This window comes from Podarcis pityusensis (genome assembly GCF_964106645.2).
Source record: "Podarcis pityusensis genome assembly, chromosome: 4".
Lineage (NCBI taxonomy): Eukaryota > Metazoa > Chordata > Lepidosauria > Squamata > Lacertidae > Podarcis > Podarcis pityusensis.
In genome coordinates, this window is record NC_138027.1 from 94,071,398 (window position 1) to 94,088,641 (window position 17,244).

Below are 17,244 nucleotides of genomic sequence, written 5' to 3' on the forward strand. Positions count from 1 at the left end.
GCTAACCTTGCATATGTTGCTATTGTAAACGACCAAGGACAGATTGAAGCTGTGTCTGAGTCAGAGACAAAGGCACAACAGAGAGTTGTTAACCAAGGTAATGCGAAGTCACACAACCAGAGAGGTACATTGGTTAAACCAGTGGCGGGTAGTTCCAAGGGTGGAACTGAAACAACAGGGGAATGTTATAAATACAACAACTGTTTGTTTTCTTCTCTGGATGACGCTTTGCTCGCAGCACACATTGATACTTTAGGGGGAGTATGTTACCATAAAGCACCAATGCTGCAGCAAGCAAAGGCTTTAGCAGCTCAGCCAGCTGCTTGTGGCTGGAAAGCCAGACAGGATGTTTGTGACTGTTGCCATGGGAACAAAGGGGCAGTCCATTCTGTACTGAGCACCGGATGTTAGCTCAGTGTGTGTGTGTCATATGACCCGTACTGGATGTACTTGGGAGGAGTTTTATTCTTGCTGTTGTTGAGTGCAGACATGATTCTCTGTACTGATGTAAGAGGCAGAAATAAATGATGTAAATAGTTTTCTGTCTGCTTCTTTCCCCTCCCTGGGGACACCAAAGGGGAGAGAGGAAGAACGGTGTGTTCCTCTCATACATCTGAGAAGAATCGCCGGACCTCGCCTGCTTATCAGCAGAGGTTGGGAGACGCGGGGAGGTCGACAGGAATATCTGCCGGTGCCTACGCTTGTGGCACATTCCTCTGACCCAGGCAGAATTCCAACAGGGAAGTGAACTTAGGTTCAGAAAAAAATGAGAAATTGAGAGAAACCAAAATTGACAGATTCACCCATCCCTAAAGATGGAGGAGGGTTTCTTGAAACAGTTGGTGGTTTCCTTAAGAGCTGATAGCATGTGTTCCCCTCCTGGGCTTTTCTTTAGCAGCGTTCACCTGAAGGTGCACAGATCTCCCCCAAACCCCAACACCATATATCAGGATGTATCTATTCCGCTCTCCTGTCTACTTAGAAGAGCCCTAGGGCTGCAGACAATGCAGCTTTGTTTTATCAATGCAGAAATTCCCAGGTTTCAGCTCTCCACGTTGGCAAAACCTTTTCTGACAAGCTTGTTGCTAGCTAGTACTCAGACGGAGGGCATTCACGTCATCCTGAATCAAAGGCCCTTAACATCTAATATGACATATGAATATGACAAATGGTTATTTATCTAGATCTGCATACCTCAAGCCTGACCTGAATGGGGCTTATCCAGGTCCAATCTAGATTTCCTATATGTTGACTACCTTTCAAAATATAACATGTGGAAAGTGATTAAACGAAGCATCCGCTGCGCTCAATTTTAAAACCATTCAGGAGCATGACATTATATTCTACAGCCTCCAAATACGCTATTTTATTCTGGCAGAACTCTGTCTTTATTCTGACACATCACTAAGTAGAATCAATGAGATCAATTTCCTCCTTTTCATTTTTAACCCCATTGTCTCCCCCACCTATTACGCCAGCCATATTGAGGCTGCTGTCACACAATCACCTTAGCAATATGTCCACTCCTTCTGCATTGTTTTCACCTTCAGTTTATGTAGATTGTGTTGCTCATAATTCTTTGGTGCACACTTGAATGCAAGAGACTGGTCCTTACAGCTTCTTATCCAAAGTGAAGCCTGCTCCCCTTGATCTAGCAGTGGCTTACTGAACAACTGTATAGCTTTTCTCTGTTTGGTGGGTCTCAGAAAACACACCAGGAAGACTTGATGCAAATGCCTCTTCACCAAACACAAATAAGGCTTAAATAGATGGGAGCTGGAGTGGTAGTGGCTAAGTTTTAAACAGAACTCCATTTAGTTCCAAAAACAAGTTACACTCCTTTAAGAAAATAACACCTGAAACAGAACACTTGCCAGTGCAGTCCATTCACACATTTGGCTGCCAGTTAGGTGTAGAAAAATCAAGTGAATGGCCTAAGGAAGTCAGTGAATCACCTGAGCAATTTGAGCCATAATTTCATGGGTTTTGATTTTAACCTCAAATGTTGTCCTTTCATTGAGGTTGCTTTTTGTTCATTGAAAAAAATAGGTAGCCAGTGAGTAAAAGCAATGTTTTCAAGGCTGTTTGATAATTATGTTGGAATGTACTTAGACTCTCTAAGACTTAAAATTTAAGACTTAAATGTACACATTTAAGAAACTACCCAATCTTTGTGCAGTTCCAAGAAAGAAAGAAAGAAAGAAAGAAAGAAAGAAAGAAAGAAAGAACCCAGAGAAGGTCTTGAAAGGGATAACTATATGATCCTTGAGACGGTCCATGCTCTGGTAATTTTTGTTCATGCTTTTGAGTAGCAAGCTGGGGGGGAAATAGTCAAAAAACAAAGGTATTGATTAGTGTCAATGAAAGCCAAAATAGAGCCATTCAAGTATTTTGAACTCAGACCTACATATTGCATGTGTGAGGTATCTGTTTTGATGTAGATGACACAACTTGAAATCCAGTTCATGTAACTTGGTGCTTAGACAATAAAATTCACAAGTATAACACATCGAGTCAGTAACAAAAAATCTGCTTATTCAATTGTTGTTGATGATGATGCTGATCAATCACTTTGACCAGGTTATCAAATTTATCCATGTGAAATTGAGACCCAGGAATAAGATGCTGCTAGATTCAATTCTTAGTGAACCTTTGGAGTAATTTAGCATGGTTCTTGCAGGTCTTTCAAGGATGTGGACAGCCTAAACCAGCTCCAGCTTTAAGATCCTCTCGCTCTGTTCCGGATACCTTTAATACCCGCTTTCGACCCTATAATCCTGAGGAAAGACCAACAACAGCTGCTGGTACAAGTTTGGACAGGCTGGTAAGTAATAACTGTGGTAAAGTGATCTCAATTGTTATGAAAAGGAAGGGATTTTATTTTGAAAGTTGACCTTCTCCACACTCTTAGATGCTCATACCTGTTGCATGACACCACCAGATAAAAATGTCTAACAGTACAATGAACAGCTATTTCACTCTGAAAAGAAAGAATAGCAAAATAGTTGAATTATTTGGGCAGTGAAAAACTAACAATACTGGAAGTAACAATGATCTTTCCTGCAGACCACTAGAACAACGTAAGTATGTGTCATGTGTGACCCTTCAAAGCATTTCCCTTGGGAAAGCTTTTATCTCCTTTTCCTTCAGAATGACTTATTCTTGAGTGAGGTGCCACACAATGGTAGGAAAAGTTTGTGTTAGTTGGGGAAGTTTTGTAGGCCAGAGACTTAAATATTGCTTATTCTTGAGGTAAGTGGTTCAGTGAAACTACCTAAAATGTTAGAAAAACAACCTACCTCAGATATTCATTTAAATCTTAAATGAAGGACATAAAAAGCTAGCTTTTCAAAGTGTGGACCTATAAAACAATTCTGACCTGTGTGTCTTCGTGCATTATAGCAGTTTTCTAATTTTACAAATTGCAAATCATTAAAAAATATAGGGAGGAAAGAATTTTGGTCAGCTAGAACTTAACAGATAATTAATCTTTTCTCATTCACCTCTTAATCTTGGTTATGTATGTGGCTTCACCATATGGCTATACATGGCCAAAGCAGCTGGCTAGTAACAACAAAACCTTGTTCATATGATGTGAACAATTATCACCCAACAAAACAAATGCTTTCTTAAAAACTAGGGATGTTGCAGAATTATGCTGAAGAATTGCCTGCTTGCTTACTCAACACTGTTCCTAGAATCGGATGAATCTACTGAGCTCTAGCCTAACAGAATGTGAGAATGGCCTTTTGAGGGTCACAAGTGCACTATAGCCATTTGACATCCTTCCCCATGTTGTCTTTTGCACTTCTGACTATGGGGGTGGAAAGGAGAAGCACATGGGAGTATGGGTGCTCAGTCTTACTTCCAGTGAGACAGTAGGGCATGTAGGGTGAGGAGAACCATCTTTCCAACACCAGTGCCATTGTTGCTTACCTGGATGGCGATGGACGGGCCAAGATGGCAGCAAGGTCAGGACCACTGGCTTAGTAGCAGTGGTACCCCCAGCATATGAACTTCTCCTGCAATGAGACGTAAATCCCCATTCACATTCCAGTACAACATATCACATATAAATACTAGCACTGGATTGACTTTGCCCTTCCTGTCGTCTCCCTGCATGTGCTTGGTGGCATAGGAACCAACTCCTAGTGGTTGAGGTCCCTTCAGCCGCCCCCTAATAAAATATTTGAGGACAATGGAGGGCCCCAAAGTTGACAGGCATTGACATTCAAATGGGGGGGGGGTGCCGCATCTTGTGATCGATTATGCAGGGCGGGGCTTACCTAGGTCCCCACAGTATTTTATTCAAGTTGGCACTCCTGATTGGTGGTGTTTGCTGATGCTGAATGTGGTGTTATCAAAGACGAGGGGAGTTCCCCATTGTCACTGCCCCAGATATATCAGGCCAGAAACCTTTGGGGAATGTCATGAAACATTTTTGGATAGGTAGAAAGACCCACTTTTGCCCCAGATTTCTAAGAGTAGGATACTACAAAGTGAAGACCAAATCTGAAGCTCGCCATCTTTCATGACACCTTTCATGGCATTCCTAATAAAAACACAGTCACATTTCGGATACTTACAGGTAATTATATAAGATATGCATGTGTAGTTTCCATTTTATTTAGAAAGCTCCCTGCTGCTTACATGGACTTCTCAGGAGTTTCCAGTTGTCTAACATCCAGATAAGGAGCTCTCAGCTGTCTTACATCTAGGCCCTGATCAGGTCCATGCCTGCTTAGTTTCAACAATGCTCTCAGCTCCTTCACTGTCAGTTCTGATTATGTATCTGAGTAGGGATGCTACATATTCACTGCATTGTTTTCAGTGAAATGTGCCTCTTTGTACCCACATTCTGACCCAACTCTTTGAGAACAGATTGCTGGATGTAATAGGAACAACTACTATAAATGACAATCGCTTTTTTTAGTTCACTTTTTATGCTATCCTTTTCTGATACTTAACAGAATTAAACCACTCTGTTCTGTCCAACAGAATGACAGACACCCAAGACACAATATTAAGATACTAAAAATATTGCCTGCTATTTGGTCCACTTCACCCACATCCATCCCATTTCAAAGCAGCAGGAAGAAGATAGACTGGGATCTCCTGGCTGTAAACCAGCAAGAGTTTCTGACTCCCAATACAATTGCCCAAAAAAATTCCCCAGAACATTCTTTCCTTCTTTCCCCCTCTGAAATTAAGACAGCTTGTGGGGAAATCAGAGTAGATTTGCATGTGAGCTAAATTTTTGGTATTGAAAACAAATCTGTGGACTGAGCAAGTATTTACCTTGTCCTACAATTCTATGTCAGCTTTCCTGTCTTGCACATGGGCCCAGTTAGTAGACCTCAGACTTCTTTTGGGGCAGAGAGTAGATCTGCCAAGCCTACAAGCCTACAATATCCTTCCCTTTCCCTTTCTTTGGGTCTCCCTTGTGTTTTCCCTGCAATAGGCTGCTGCTACTCAACCAACCACATCTTCCCTGGGCCCTGTTAAACTTTTACTACCCTATTAAAATATTGCTGGGCTCCATTGACCCAGCTTGCCTCCCTGCGATATCACCTTTCAAGCCTCTCTTCATGTGCTACAGAAATGCAATACATCATAGGAACTACTTTCCATAGAATTCTGCAATAAGAGAAGTCCTCATGTCTCCAAATGAAGAATCATGTGTGGTCACCTAGTGGGAAGACCGCTCCAGGCATCCAGTGTTAAAGGATTGTGCTTCTCCCTTGTATGGGAGAGAGTTCTTCTCGCTGCCTAGCTATTTTTTCTGAAACATGTTGCCTGTGGTAGGTACTGTCAGAAAGGGATGCGGGTGGCACTGTGGTCTAAACCACTGAGCCTCTTGGGCTTGCGGATTGGAAGGTTGGTAGTTTGAATACCCATGATGAGGTGAGCTCCCATTAGTCTGTCTCAGCTCCTGCCAACCTAGAAGTTCAAAAGCATGCCAGGGCAAGTAGGTCCTGCTGCTGCATGAAGGTAAACGGCATTTCCATGTGCTCTGACTTCTGTCACGGTGTTCCGTTGCATCAGAAGCAGTTTAGTTCCAGGATATTTCACCATCTATTGATCCCTGTGCCACCACTTTATTTCTCACTGCCACCACCCAGGCCCTACCTGGTACAATACTGAGTCCAGTCAGGGTTAAATTGGAACATAATCTTTTGTTTATTTCTTGCAGTTTAACAAGTGTGTGGTTTCATAAACGGTCCATTACAATCATGGGCTGCCTATCCAGACCTATAACTTCCGCTACCTGCTCTCACTCACTAAACCACCTCTCAGATATTTACTTGTCTTCCTAGCCCCTAAATGTTCCTGACTTAGCTTATTTCACTACGCTAACTCAACCTACCCACAAACTCTATCCCAATTCACTCCCACTCCAACCAACCACCCAACTCCCAACTAACTCCTCCCAGAGCTGCTTTTATAGTCCCTCTGACTCCACCCCCCGGGTCCTGATTGAGTAACCTGTTTAACTATTTCACCTCCAGCACTCTCATATGTTAACATCACAGCCACATGACCTGGAAAGCTGTCTGTGGACAAACACCAGCTCCCTTGGCCTGAAAGCGAGATGAGCGCCACAACCCCATAGTCACCTTTGACTAGACTTAACCATCCAGGGGTCCTTTACCTTTTTTTTCTGTCAGAAAGCTGAGAGATGGGGATCCAAGAGACTCTGTCTAGGGGATCTATGCTTATTTACTTGGAAGAAATACCCCCAGATAGTTCATTCCAGCCCTGCACAGAAAAGCAGCAAGGAAAAAGACTATTATAGCAGTAGCAGAAGCCAGCAGATCAGGGATGCTCAAACTGTGACCCTCCTGATGGAGTTAGACTCCAGCTCCTGTCAGCCTCAGCCATCATGACGAATAGTCAGGGATTATGGGAGAAGCAGGCCAACAACCTCTGGAGAACAACAGTTTCCTCCTCCCAGATTTACTGGATGCTGCTACTAGCAAACCAATCTTCATAGTATGAACTCCAAATGGCAAATCTATGCTGCAGATTTAAAACATTCCCACAGATTTGCCATGCATCTCACTAGTCATAATATATTACTCTTAAGATGAAATGGCGAGAACAGCTTTTCAACTGAGAAATCCATTTCTGTCCATGAGAAAATTGAATGCGCCCAAAACTGAAACAAGTAATCCTGAGCCTGTCAAATTAAAGTGCAATCACTTCAACTCCCAATTAACTTTACAATACACTCATTTTTACAGCTCCTCTCATAATTAAATAAGCACTTATTGTTGTTAAGTGTCCATATGCATAATGCATCTTCGCTCGCTAAACTTTAATTAAGGAATTCATGTTTCAAACGAGTTGGGACACAAAACTTATTTCACAACTACATTAAACATATGAATCAGTGTTCTTGTTATCAATGCCTTCAACCATCGGGTACTTTTCTTTTGTCCCCTCAGACCAAAAAAAAAAGTTTTTTGACACTCCCTTCTTCTCAAAAATGACTCTTTACATGCAAAATATAAAAGTGATGCTGTTATGTGTGGTACATAAAAGCAGCTCTTGACTTTCATTGTGAAAGTCTGCATATTTTACCCTCTATCTTTTTTTACTATTTTCTAACTCTGCAGCCTATTCAAAGAGTTTCAACAGACAAAGCTGCAATAACATTTTATTACAAATGTGCAAATATGAAAGGGATTCGTAACACTTACATGTCTTAGCTATCGGTATTCATTTACACTTTAAAAAAAATAATCAGAAGAAGCATGTTGCTGGGGTTATTGGTTGTCACGCACAATCATTTTGAGAATTAAAAATATAGAATCGCAGAGGTGGAGAAGTCTTGAGGCCATCAAGTACAACCCCCTGCTTAATGCAGAAAATTCAGTGCCAGAGCATCTGGTCTCTTCTGAGAGAGGAAGAGTGGGTTATGAATTTAATAAAATCAATCAATCAATCAATCGAACCCCAAGAGATGGCTGTCCAGCCTCCGGTCGAGATCTCTAGATTATTTTTTGCTGCTACTGCTACTACAGCTATTACTACTATTATTATACCACCTTTCATTTCAAAAAGAAATACCAGGGTGGTTCACAAACAAATAAAACCAATAGTAAAATGACAATAATAAAACTAATTAAAAACACAGCTGCTGTAATTAAAATACATAGTAAAACGGCTACATTAAAGCATCCACAATTAATATATGTAGGATAAACAAGCGAATCAGGGAAATGCTTTCAAGAAATGTTTTCAAGACCCAGCAGAATGCCAATGCTGATGGGGCTTCCAGGTTTTCATCAGGGTAGGGATTCCACAGCACTGGTGCTATCAGTGAAAAAGGCCCATCTATCTATCTATTACCTATCTGTCTACACATGCACACACATATTCAAATTTGAATTTGTGAAAACAACAAACCTCTTGGTCTTTTCCAAGACTTACAATGATAACAGATGCAGTAATGTCCATGATTAACAAATCTTTCAGACTTCTAAGCTTAGAAACACATAGGGGACCACTGTTCAGTCAGTTGAGAAAACCCTTCTCCCTCCCTCCAATTGGGTACATGGAATTTTCAATTTGAGGTGGATAAATTAAATTAGGTTTATAAATTTTTGATTCTTATTGTGGATTAGGAGGATTCTTAGAGTGGGGGCCATGGCAAAAGAATGAAGATAGTGGTTATGAATATAATACTGTTGAATACATCTGAAATGCTGGACTTTCAAACCCAAATATATATATAACCTTCCGGAATGTGTCTTTACTAGTGAAATAATGAACATCTGGCAGCTCTAATACAGAAGTCTAATCTTTCCAATCAACTTGGCAGAAAATGGGTAGAAAAATAAGCTGCCAGGTCCACCGGGTCTGACTTTTCAATTTGATAAATCTAGAAAAATTGTGCTTATCCACACTTAGCCAATACGGATACAGGTGTGCATCTGAATGTGCAGTTCTAATCATACCATAGTGCTAATTTCACCCCATGGAACTGACTTTAGGTGCCTACGGATGCTTCCACATCAGTACTCTATACATTAAGAATAGGGAACCCATGGCAAAATGATGTTGTATTACAACTCCTATAAACCCTAATGGGACTTCAATCACCCCAATGGATGGGGCTGGGCTGGTAAGAATCTGCATCCGAAAACATCTGGAGAGCCACCAATTCCCCAACTCGTTGGGGCAGCATTGGGGCCATTGAGTTGGATCCACACATAGACTTAGAGGAGACTCACTGATTTTAGTGTTAATTAGTCCCATTGACTTTAATGGTTCTACTCATAACCAGACTAAACATGGATCTAACCCTTTGTTTTTTAAATAAAACTTCCTGGAGTCTTAATCAAGGGCAGAAAATGCAACTAGCACAGTACAGTAGTATTTATTTTACACAGGGAATTTCTTCTCTTCATCCCCTGCCCCCTTTCATTTACAACCATAAATAAGCTATAAAATGATTTGCCATGTCCCCACCGGGGACATTTTCTTTAAAAAGGAAAAGAAAACCCTTTAAAGATGGGTTTATTCTTCATTCTACAATAGGAATAGGTATTTTTAAATGTGAAAAACACTATTGTATAGACCAAGTGCAATATCTTTGTGTATTTTACCAGGCAGGAGACAGCTTAACCACTGTAAATTCATAAGACAGGCTGACAAAATGGGGGATAAGTGACGGCTTGAAGCTGTGCTACTTACCAGCAGCTTGACTCCAGGATCATTTTAGAACAACTCATGTCTGTCTTTCCTAAGGATTTGCAGGAGCTATATTGGGCGGCTGGTCCTAGGTGTCTGAAAGGCAAGCAAATCTCAGCATAAATAAGGCAATCTGCTCTATGCATTCCCATTAACTTGCAGCGACAAATTTAGCTTTGTGTGACTCTGCCAGATTCTTTTCTGCATTTCTGCAGAAACAGCAGGCAAATAACCAAGCTCCCCGCTTAGCCATATGCTACAGCTAATGGTTATTTCTTCCCCCCACCCTCCCTGGGTAGCTTATGAATGGGAAAGCCATGTGTCGCTATTCATCTTTATTTATTTATTTTAGTTATATATTTATGGAACTTGTAAACTGAGCCTTCATCCCAAAATGGATTTTGGAGCAGTAGACATTTAAAATCTACAATAATAATAATAATAATAATAATAATAATAATAATAATAATACAAAGCCAACGTTAAACTTCAATATAATAAAAGTGAGAGGAATAAAACCAGTCAACCAGCTGAAAATATGATAATTTAAAATTAGGCAAATAAAAAGGTGCCAAAAGGAACACATTGCCGGCGCCAGGATTGCCATTCTCAGGAGGGCATTCCAAAGCTGAGATGCTACCACGGAGAAAGCGCTCTTTTCTGCATATGTATAATACACTTCTCCAATAGCTGGAACATGGGAAAGTGCCTCCTCTGGTTATCTTAATGCATGGCCAAGCTTGATATGGGAGGAGGTGCTCCTTCAGATATTTGGGGCCCAAGCTCTTTAAGGCCAAAATCAGCACCTTGACATTGAACAGGAAGCAAGTATGGTTCCCTCAGAACGGATGTGATTTGGCTCCATGAAGAAAAACCATCTGGGATTCTGTACAAGATAAAGATATAAAACCACAGCCCCACATTTCGCACGTTAAAATAATTCAACCTGGAGATTACCAGAGAATGGTTTGCTGTAGCCAGGCTACCCTTATCCAGGAAAGGTCACCACTGACCAATGAAGCAAAGCTGGTCAAAGGTGCTGTGAGCCACTTGGGGTTCCAGTGACAATGCTGGATCAAGCTATTTATCTGCTCCTTTTCAGGAGTGCAACCCCATCCAGAAAAGTTAACACAGCAACTTTCCAGACCAGGAAACTATCAAACCACAGTGCTTGTCTCCTCAAGATTCAGCTTCAAATTATTGGTCCTCATCAAGTCCAGATAGTAATTCAGTACCTCCATAGCCTCACCTGACTTTGATGACAAAGTGAAATAGGGTTAGGTGTCATCTAGATACGAATGACACCTCCCTCCAAATTTGTAAGACACCTCACTCAACAACTCCATTTCAGGTTTCATTTAGCTGTCGTGATCAAATGAGCAATCTTCTAGAATCCACAAAGAATGTCCTCTGTGTTTTCGAGACTTCAAGAATCAAGAAGCTCAAATGTCAAAGTCCCAGTAGTGCCCACTTCCAAACCCTTCACAAATCACAGTGAATAGACCAAACCCTGAATCTCCCAGATTAATATTTAGACATTCAATGCAGTTGGTCCCAGGACGCAGCATAATCCAGAAAGCTGAACCTAAGCAGACTTGCCGATCTGGTCTGTAAATGAATGGGAGACCACTTGAGAATTCTAAGTCTGCCACCTTGCCCTTCATTGTGAAAGAAAGATGGGGTATAAATGTCACACTAATGATTGTGATTTCATCTCTGAGTAGCACCACAGGACAATCTGAACTGGTTCTAACTGGTGAGAAAAAAAGAGACAGACAGAGCATTACCTGAAGTAGAACAAAACAACAAAACAATTGATTGCAACTAAGCCAGAATAGGACCAAAATAAACACAAGGGCTTTGGAAGAAAACTGCCTTTGAGGCCTCCCTGATAATATACGGCCAAATTGTTTTATATTGATTTATCATAACACACTCCAATACCAGGCAGCATGGAGTGGTTAAAATGAAGTGAGAGACACCCCTGCCATCATCAAAGCATCAGTCTTTGTCAGAATGTCACCTTTTAAAGAGAAGAGAGAGTGCAAAATGGTCACCTGTATTTATGGTGCACAAAAGTTCAGAAACCCTGATGTACAGTGGTGCCCCGCAAGACGAATGCCTCGGAAGACGAAAAACTCGCTAGACGAAAGGGTTTTCCGTTTTTTGAGTCGTTCCGCAAGACGAATTTCCCTATGGGCTTGCTTCGCAAGACGAAACGTCTTGCAAGTTCTTGCGAGTTTGTTTCCTTTTTCTTAAAGCCGCTAAGCTGCTAAGCCGTTAATAGCCGCTAAGCCGCTAATAGCCGCTAAGCCGCTAAGCCGCTAATAGCCGTGCTTCGCAAGACGAAAAAACCGCAAGACAAAGAGACTTGCGGAACGGATTAATTTCGTCTTGCGAGGCACCACTGTATCTTCACTGTAGTCTGAGTTTCTAAAAGTGCATGCATCTCCTTATACATTAATTCGCTGCCCCAATTTTACTTCCATTAAGGTCTTAAGCAGGAAGTGTCTGATATTATTATTGTGGAAATATGCCCCCTTTCTGTTTAGCAGAAGAGACTTTGATAACTTTGGTAGGAACTGGGGATGGGTGAGTGGCGGGACACAGAGATTAATGGCAGGAGAGAGAAATTATGAATTCTGTTATTACATTCCTGAGTGTTTGTATTCTGAAGTTTTTAGCATTAGCCCTATAGAAAAGTTAAAACATGCACGCAATTAAAAATAGAACAAAATAAAAGCTAAATGTGATACAGAGGTGGTTTGGGGCTAATTGGATATGTGTATATTGTCAGCCATAATTAAATAAGTCCCATTCACAGTGGTTTGCCAATACTGATACACTATCTTCTTTGCAGCTGTCTTCTCTCTATAACCTAACACTTTGTCTTGAATTATTTTCTTTTCTTTTCTCTCTCTTTTGCTTCCCAGAGGACTATCTGGAGGACAATGCAACATGGTGTAAGCTCTGGTATTCTTATTCTTGACTTTCATATCCATTCGCCTGTTTCTGATTTTGCTGTGCAAACTCCATCTAGTATCATCTGTGTCACGTTCCCTTGGCTTTCCTGCAAAATGAGTTCATTTCCAGTTTTCAGAAATCTCAGTGTTTGGAACGGGTGATTCGGGTTCTTTTCATCACCCCTCATTTCCCAGATTGGTTTTCATCTAAGTCCGTGTTTCCCAAACTTCTAATGACTGAAATTCAAATGACACACCAGTCATACAGCTGTACAGATTTCCTTTTAGACTATGTTATTACATCTCTCCAGCACCCAACTAAATGCAATGCCATCCAAACAATTGTGTTGATGGCTTTAAAAAAATAAATTGTGGACAAGGAGCCTCTGAATCTGATCGGGACTCTGGTGTGGGGAATAGGGGGGACTTTAACCCTTTGGCCACCGCAGTGGTTGCAAATCTCCCTGTATGGAATTTCCTTTTTCCAAAGCCATTTGTGTAATTGCTCATCTCGTTTGGCCCTCAGGTGTCTCCATCCTCTGCATGAATCTGCATTTACTTCAGTCCATTCTGGGGAGCCAGTGTGGTGTAGTGGTTAAGAGCAGTAGTCACGTAATCTGGTGAACCGGGTTCGCGTCTCCGCTCCTCCACATGCAGCTGCTGGGTGACCTTGGGCCAGTCACACTTCTTTGAAGTCTCTCAGCCCCACTCACCTCACAGAGTGTTTGTTGTGGGGAAGGAAGGGAAAGGAGAATGTTAGCCGCTTTGAGACTCCTTAAAAAGGGAGTGAAAGGCGGGATATCAAATCCAAACTCCTCTTCTTCTTCTTCTTCTTCTTCTTCTTCTTCTTCTTCTTCTTCTTCTAGTTGTTGCAGACTCTACTCTTTAAATGATCTGGAAAGGCCTGCATGAAGTAAAACTTAGTTTCAGCAAGGCCCCAGAGTAAAATTTCATATTTTAGGATAGCGGGTAGATAGTTCAATTGAAGAAATATAAGATTCAGTAAACTTCAAAGATACATGCCCTCCCACAAGCTACATTTAATTTATTGTAAAAAAGGAGGGAAATAATAGAAATATATCTTATGTTATTTTTAATGCATCATAAAAAACTATAGCAATGGAATCAACACGGTACTTATTTCACAATGGGATTTGCACCTTTGACTTGCATACCTAGTGCACAAGCTCATTTAATTTATTGTTTGAAGCAATTGTTTTTCTGTTCGTACAACCAGTGTTTATTTCTGAGCTGGATGGGGAGGTGGGGGGGGAATAGGTCATGATAAGAATGAAGTCTGAAATACAGGCAATTTCTTACTTTCCATAAGTACTCGATCAGCGAATGCCAGAGCAAGATTTATTTATGTGTCACGTACTTATACAAAGTGATTTCACAGCTCCTGTGCCGCCTTTTCCTGTTTTACCAAGGGTTGTGGAACAGAATCTATCCATCTCATAGTCAGACTCCAGAACTTCTTACAGTTGCTTGGTGGGTCAGGGAAGAGCTATGACAGAGGAATTCCTTAATGTCATCCACTTAAGCTGGCCATTTCTCTGTCTGTTGCATCACCAAGCCAGGAGGAAGTGCATTGTGTTTGAAGGAGGAATGAATTTGAGTCAGCTGCCTGGGGCACATCAGCACACTTGTCTCAATAGAATACATTTAAATCAGACCCCGAATTCAGGACGTACATAAATTCATTTAACATCATCCTATTCCAAGAAACATGGGATGAGGAAGAGATTACCATAGACGGCTTTGATCTTCTAACACTTCCGGCCTCCCCTTCCTTGAAAGGTGGTCGCCCCAAAGGGGGTCTTTTGATTGGGATCTCACTCCAACTTCGCGCCAAATTCACTCTGGTACGGGCTTCCCCGCCTTTTGCTCTTTCTGGACTGATCGCAGAAGGGAAGTCCTCATTACTAATTACTAATGTTTATCTCCCCCCCGAAGGCTCAGCACCTGATCTTGATTGGAGATGGGAATCATTTGAAAATCACCTATCGTCATGTCATACCAAATGCCCTAACTCGTACTCCTTAATTGGGGGAGACTTTAATGCTCGAATTGCCACAAATTGGGACCTACTAACCAAGTCCAAATGGTGGACTCCCCCATGTTTGGACAACTTTGACTTGGAACATGCTAGAATTAGAACTTCAAAGGACAACAGAGTAAACAAAGCTGGAGTGACCCTTTACCAAATGGCCATTCGCCTGAATCTAGTATTCTTGAACGGCACCTTCCCCCCCGATATACCGGGGGAGTTCACTCACCTGGGACCAGCATCTAACAGTGTTATCGATTACTTCTTGATCTCCGCAAATTTGGCCGTCAATGTACTTTCCTTCCAAGTTGAAAACCAACATTTCAGTGATCACCTCCCAATAGTGACCACTTTGTCATTGTTCCGGTACCAGAAGGACAATAAACACTCAGTCCCTCTGGAAACCTCATCAGCGACCAAAATAAGAGGGATCAAATGGTCGGAGGCTGTGGCCCAAAAATACCAGGATTTTTTCCGTAGGGAAATCACTGCCTATCTACCTCAAATAACTACTGATTTACAAGATTCCAATTCGGTTTTGAAACTTTTTAACCTTCTTACAACAAACCTTACCACTTTTTTTACATCACCTCCTCAAAAGGCGAAAGTAGCGCATTGCAGTGCTGGGGCCCCTTGGTTTAACACCTCTTGCAAACAAGCAAGATCCCTTCTTCGTTCCATCTATAATGAATACAAAAACTCTAATGCCCAGGCTCTACCATCCTCCTATTTACAAGCCAAAAGAGCATACAAACAGACTTTAAAGCTGGCCAAACGTGAGTGGTATCTAAAGCGTTGGCGAGCCTTGATTGCGGCCTCTAGATCCCGCAGACCACAGGAATTTTGGGCTTTGATAAACAAAAGAGGAAGGAAGTACCCACTGACGATTATCCCTGCGCCCACATGGGAACAATTCTTGAGTAAATATTTCTCCTTGGCAGAGGAATCCAACTCATCCACTGAATTCCGAGCCGACCATCTACCTTTGTGGCCCTCTACCAACCCAGACCTGATAATGGACTTGATATTAGATCTGAAAACGGGCAAAGCCCCCGGGCCGGATCTAGTCCCTGCTGAGGCTATTGTTGCGCAACCGAGGTGGTGGGCTGAAATCCTGGCCAAAGTCTTTGATGCAATTAATTCTACGGGGCTTATCCCTAGGTCATGGAAGGAGGCCGTGATCGTGCCAGTCCATAAAAAGGGTCCCCCTGCTGACCCGGAGAACTATCGGAACATCAGCCTTTTGTCTATCATCGGGAAAATCTATGCAAAATTTTTGCTGTCTAAGCTGTCCCATTGGGCAAACGACTCAAATTTGATTGGCCACGAGCAAGCGGGCTTTAGGAACAATTATTCGACCACTGACCATATGGTAATCATGTATCATCTTGCCAGAAAATATTCTGCCCCGAGTCGGGGGCGCCTATGTGTCGCTTTCATAGACCTAAAGGCCGCCTTCGACAGTATCCCAAGAAACTGTCTATGGAAGAAATTAGAGAGATGGGGCATAGATAGAAGGCTGTTATGACTTATAACCCAATTACACCATGGGTCGTCGGCTAGAGTGAGACTCACACCGGCGGGAAACCTATCCAACGAGGTCCCAATAAATAGAGGTGTGCGCCAAGGCTGCATTTTGGCCCCACTCCTCTTCAACTTGTTTATTAGCGATATGAAGCTCTTTCTGAATGAGTCTCAAGCCAACATTCATGCCCCCCGCCTAGCTGATTTTCGCTGCCCTCTGCTCCTATATGCCGACGATGCAGCGATCCTTTCCTACTCCAGAGTCGGTTTATGCAGAGCTCTAAAGATTTTTGCGGCTTATTGCAAACTCAACCATCTGACAATTAATCATGGGAAATCTAAAGTCCTGGTCTTTACCAGGTCTCGGAAAACTTACAGCTGGAAGTTAGATGGAGTCCAATTAGAACAGGTTTTCAAATTTAAATACCTGGGAGTCTTTTTTCACTACAACCTAAGCTGGAAGCCACAGATACAGTATTTACTAAACAAAGGGAAAACAATACTTTATACTCTACTCCAATTTTTTGCGGCCGACGGAGCCTCCCACATCCCTTCTGCATTGAAGGTGTACCATGCAAAAGTGGTTTCCACCCTCTGTTATGCTGCCCCGCTCTGGGCCCCAGGGTCCAATTTAACATCGTTGGGGACATTGCAGAATCAGTTTCTCCGTCGCCTCCTGAAACTCCCCATGTGTGTGAGCAACGCAGCCATACGTCTGGAGTTAAGGATTGCATCATTGGAGACTGTCATCTGGAAGCGAGTCTTTGGTTATTGGCTGTCCAGCTGGCATAGGCTTCCCGACCATTACCTTTTTCAGTGCCTCTGGCGGGACGACTTTGTCAATCCGTGGGTAGGAAAAATCCATGCCAAACTTCTGAGCATCGGAATTTCCCCAGCGGACTCCTTAAAGATGAACTTACGCTCAGCCAAAAGACTTATTGAGCAAAGATTAGCAGACATTGAAAATCAACACAACCTCGCCGGGGGTGGGGGTGTCTGCTCCCCCAG

The 17,244-nt window shown here is 42.1% G+C and overlaps 1 protein-coding gene across 2 annotated transcripts in view; it reads left to right on the forward strand.

Moving 5' to 3' along the window:
* The window catches only part of GPC6 (glypican 6), a 796,530-nt gene that overhangs the window by 738,993 nt on the left and 40,293 nt on the right, over positions 1–17,244 (forward strand). Inside the window, exons 6-7 of one of the 2 annotated variants that reach the window (XM_081003110.1) lie at positions 2,681–2,824; positions 12,633–12,662. In XM_081003110.1, coding sequence (XP_080859236.1) covers positions 2,681–2,824; positions 12,633–12,662 — 174 coding nt within the window. The remainder of the gene's footprint in view (positions 1–2,680; positions 2,825–12,632; positions 12,663–17,244) is intronic. The other variant, XM_081003111.1, reaches the window with a different exon arrangement.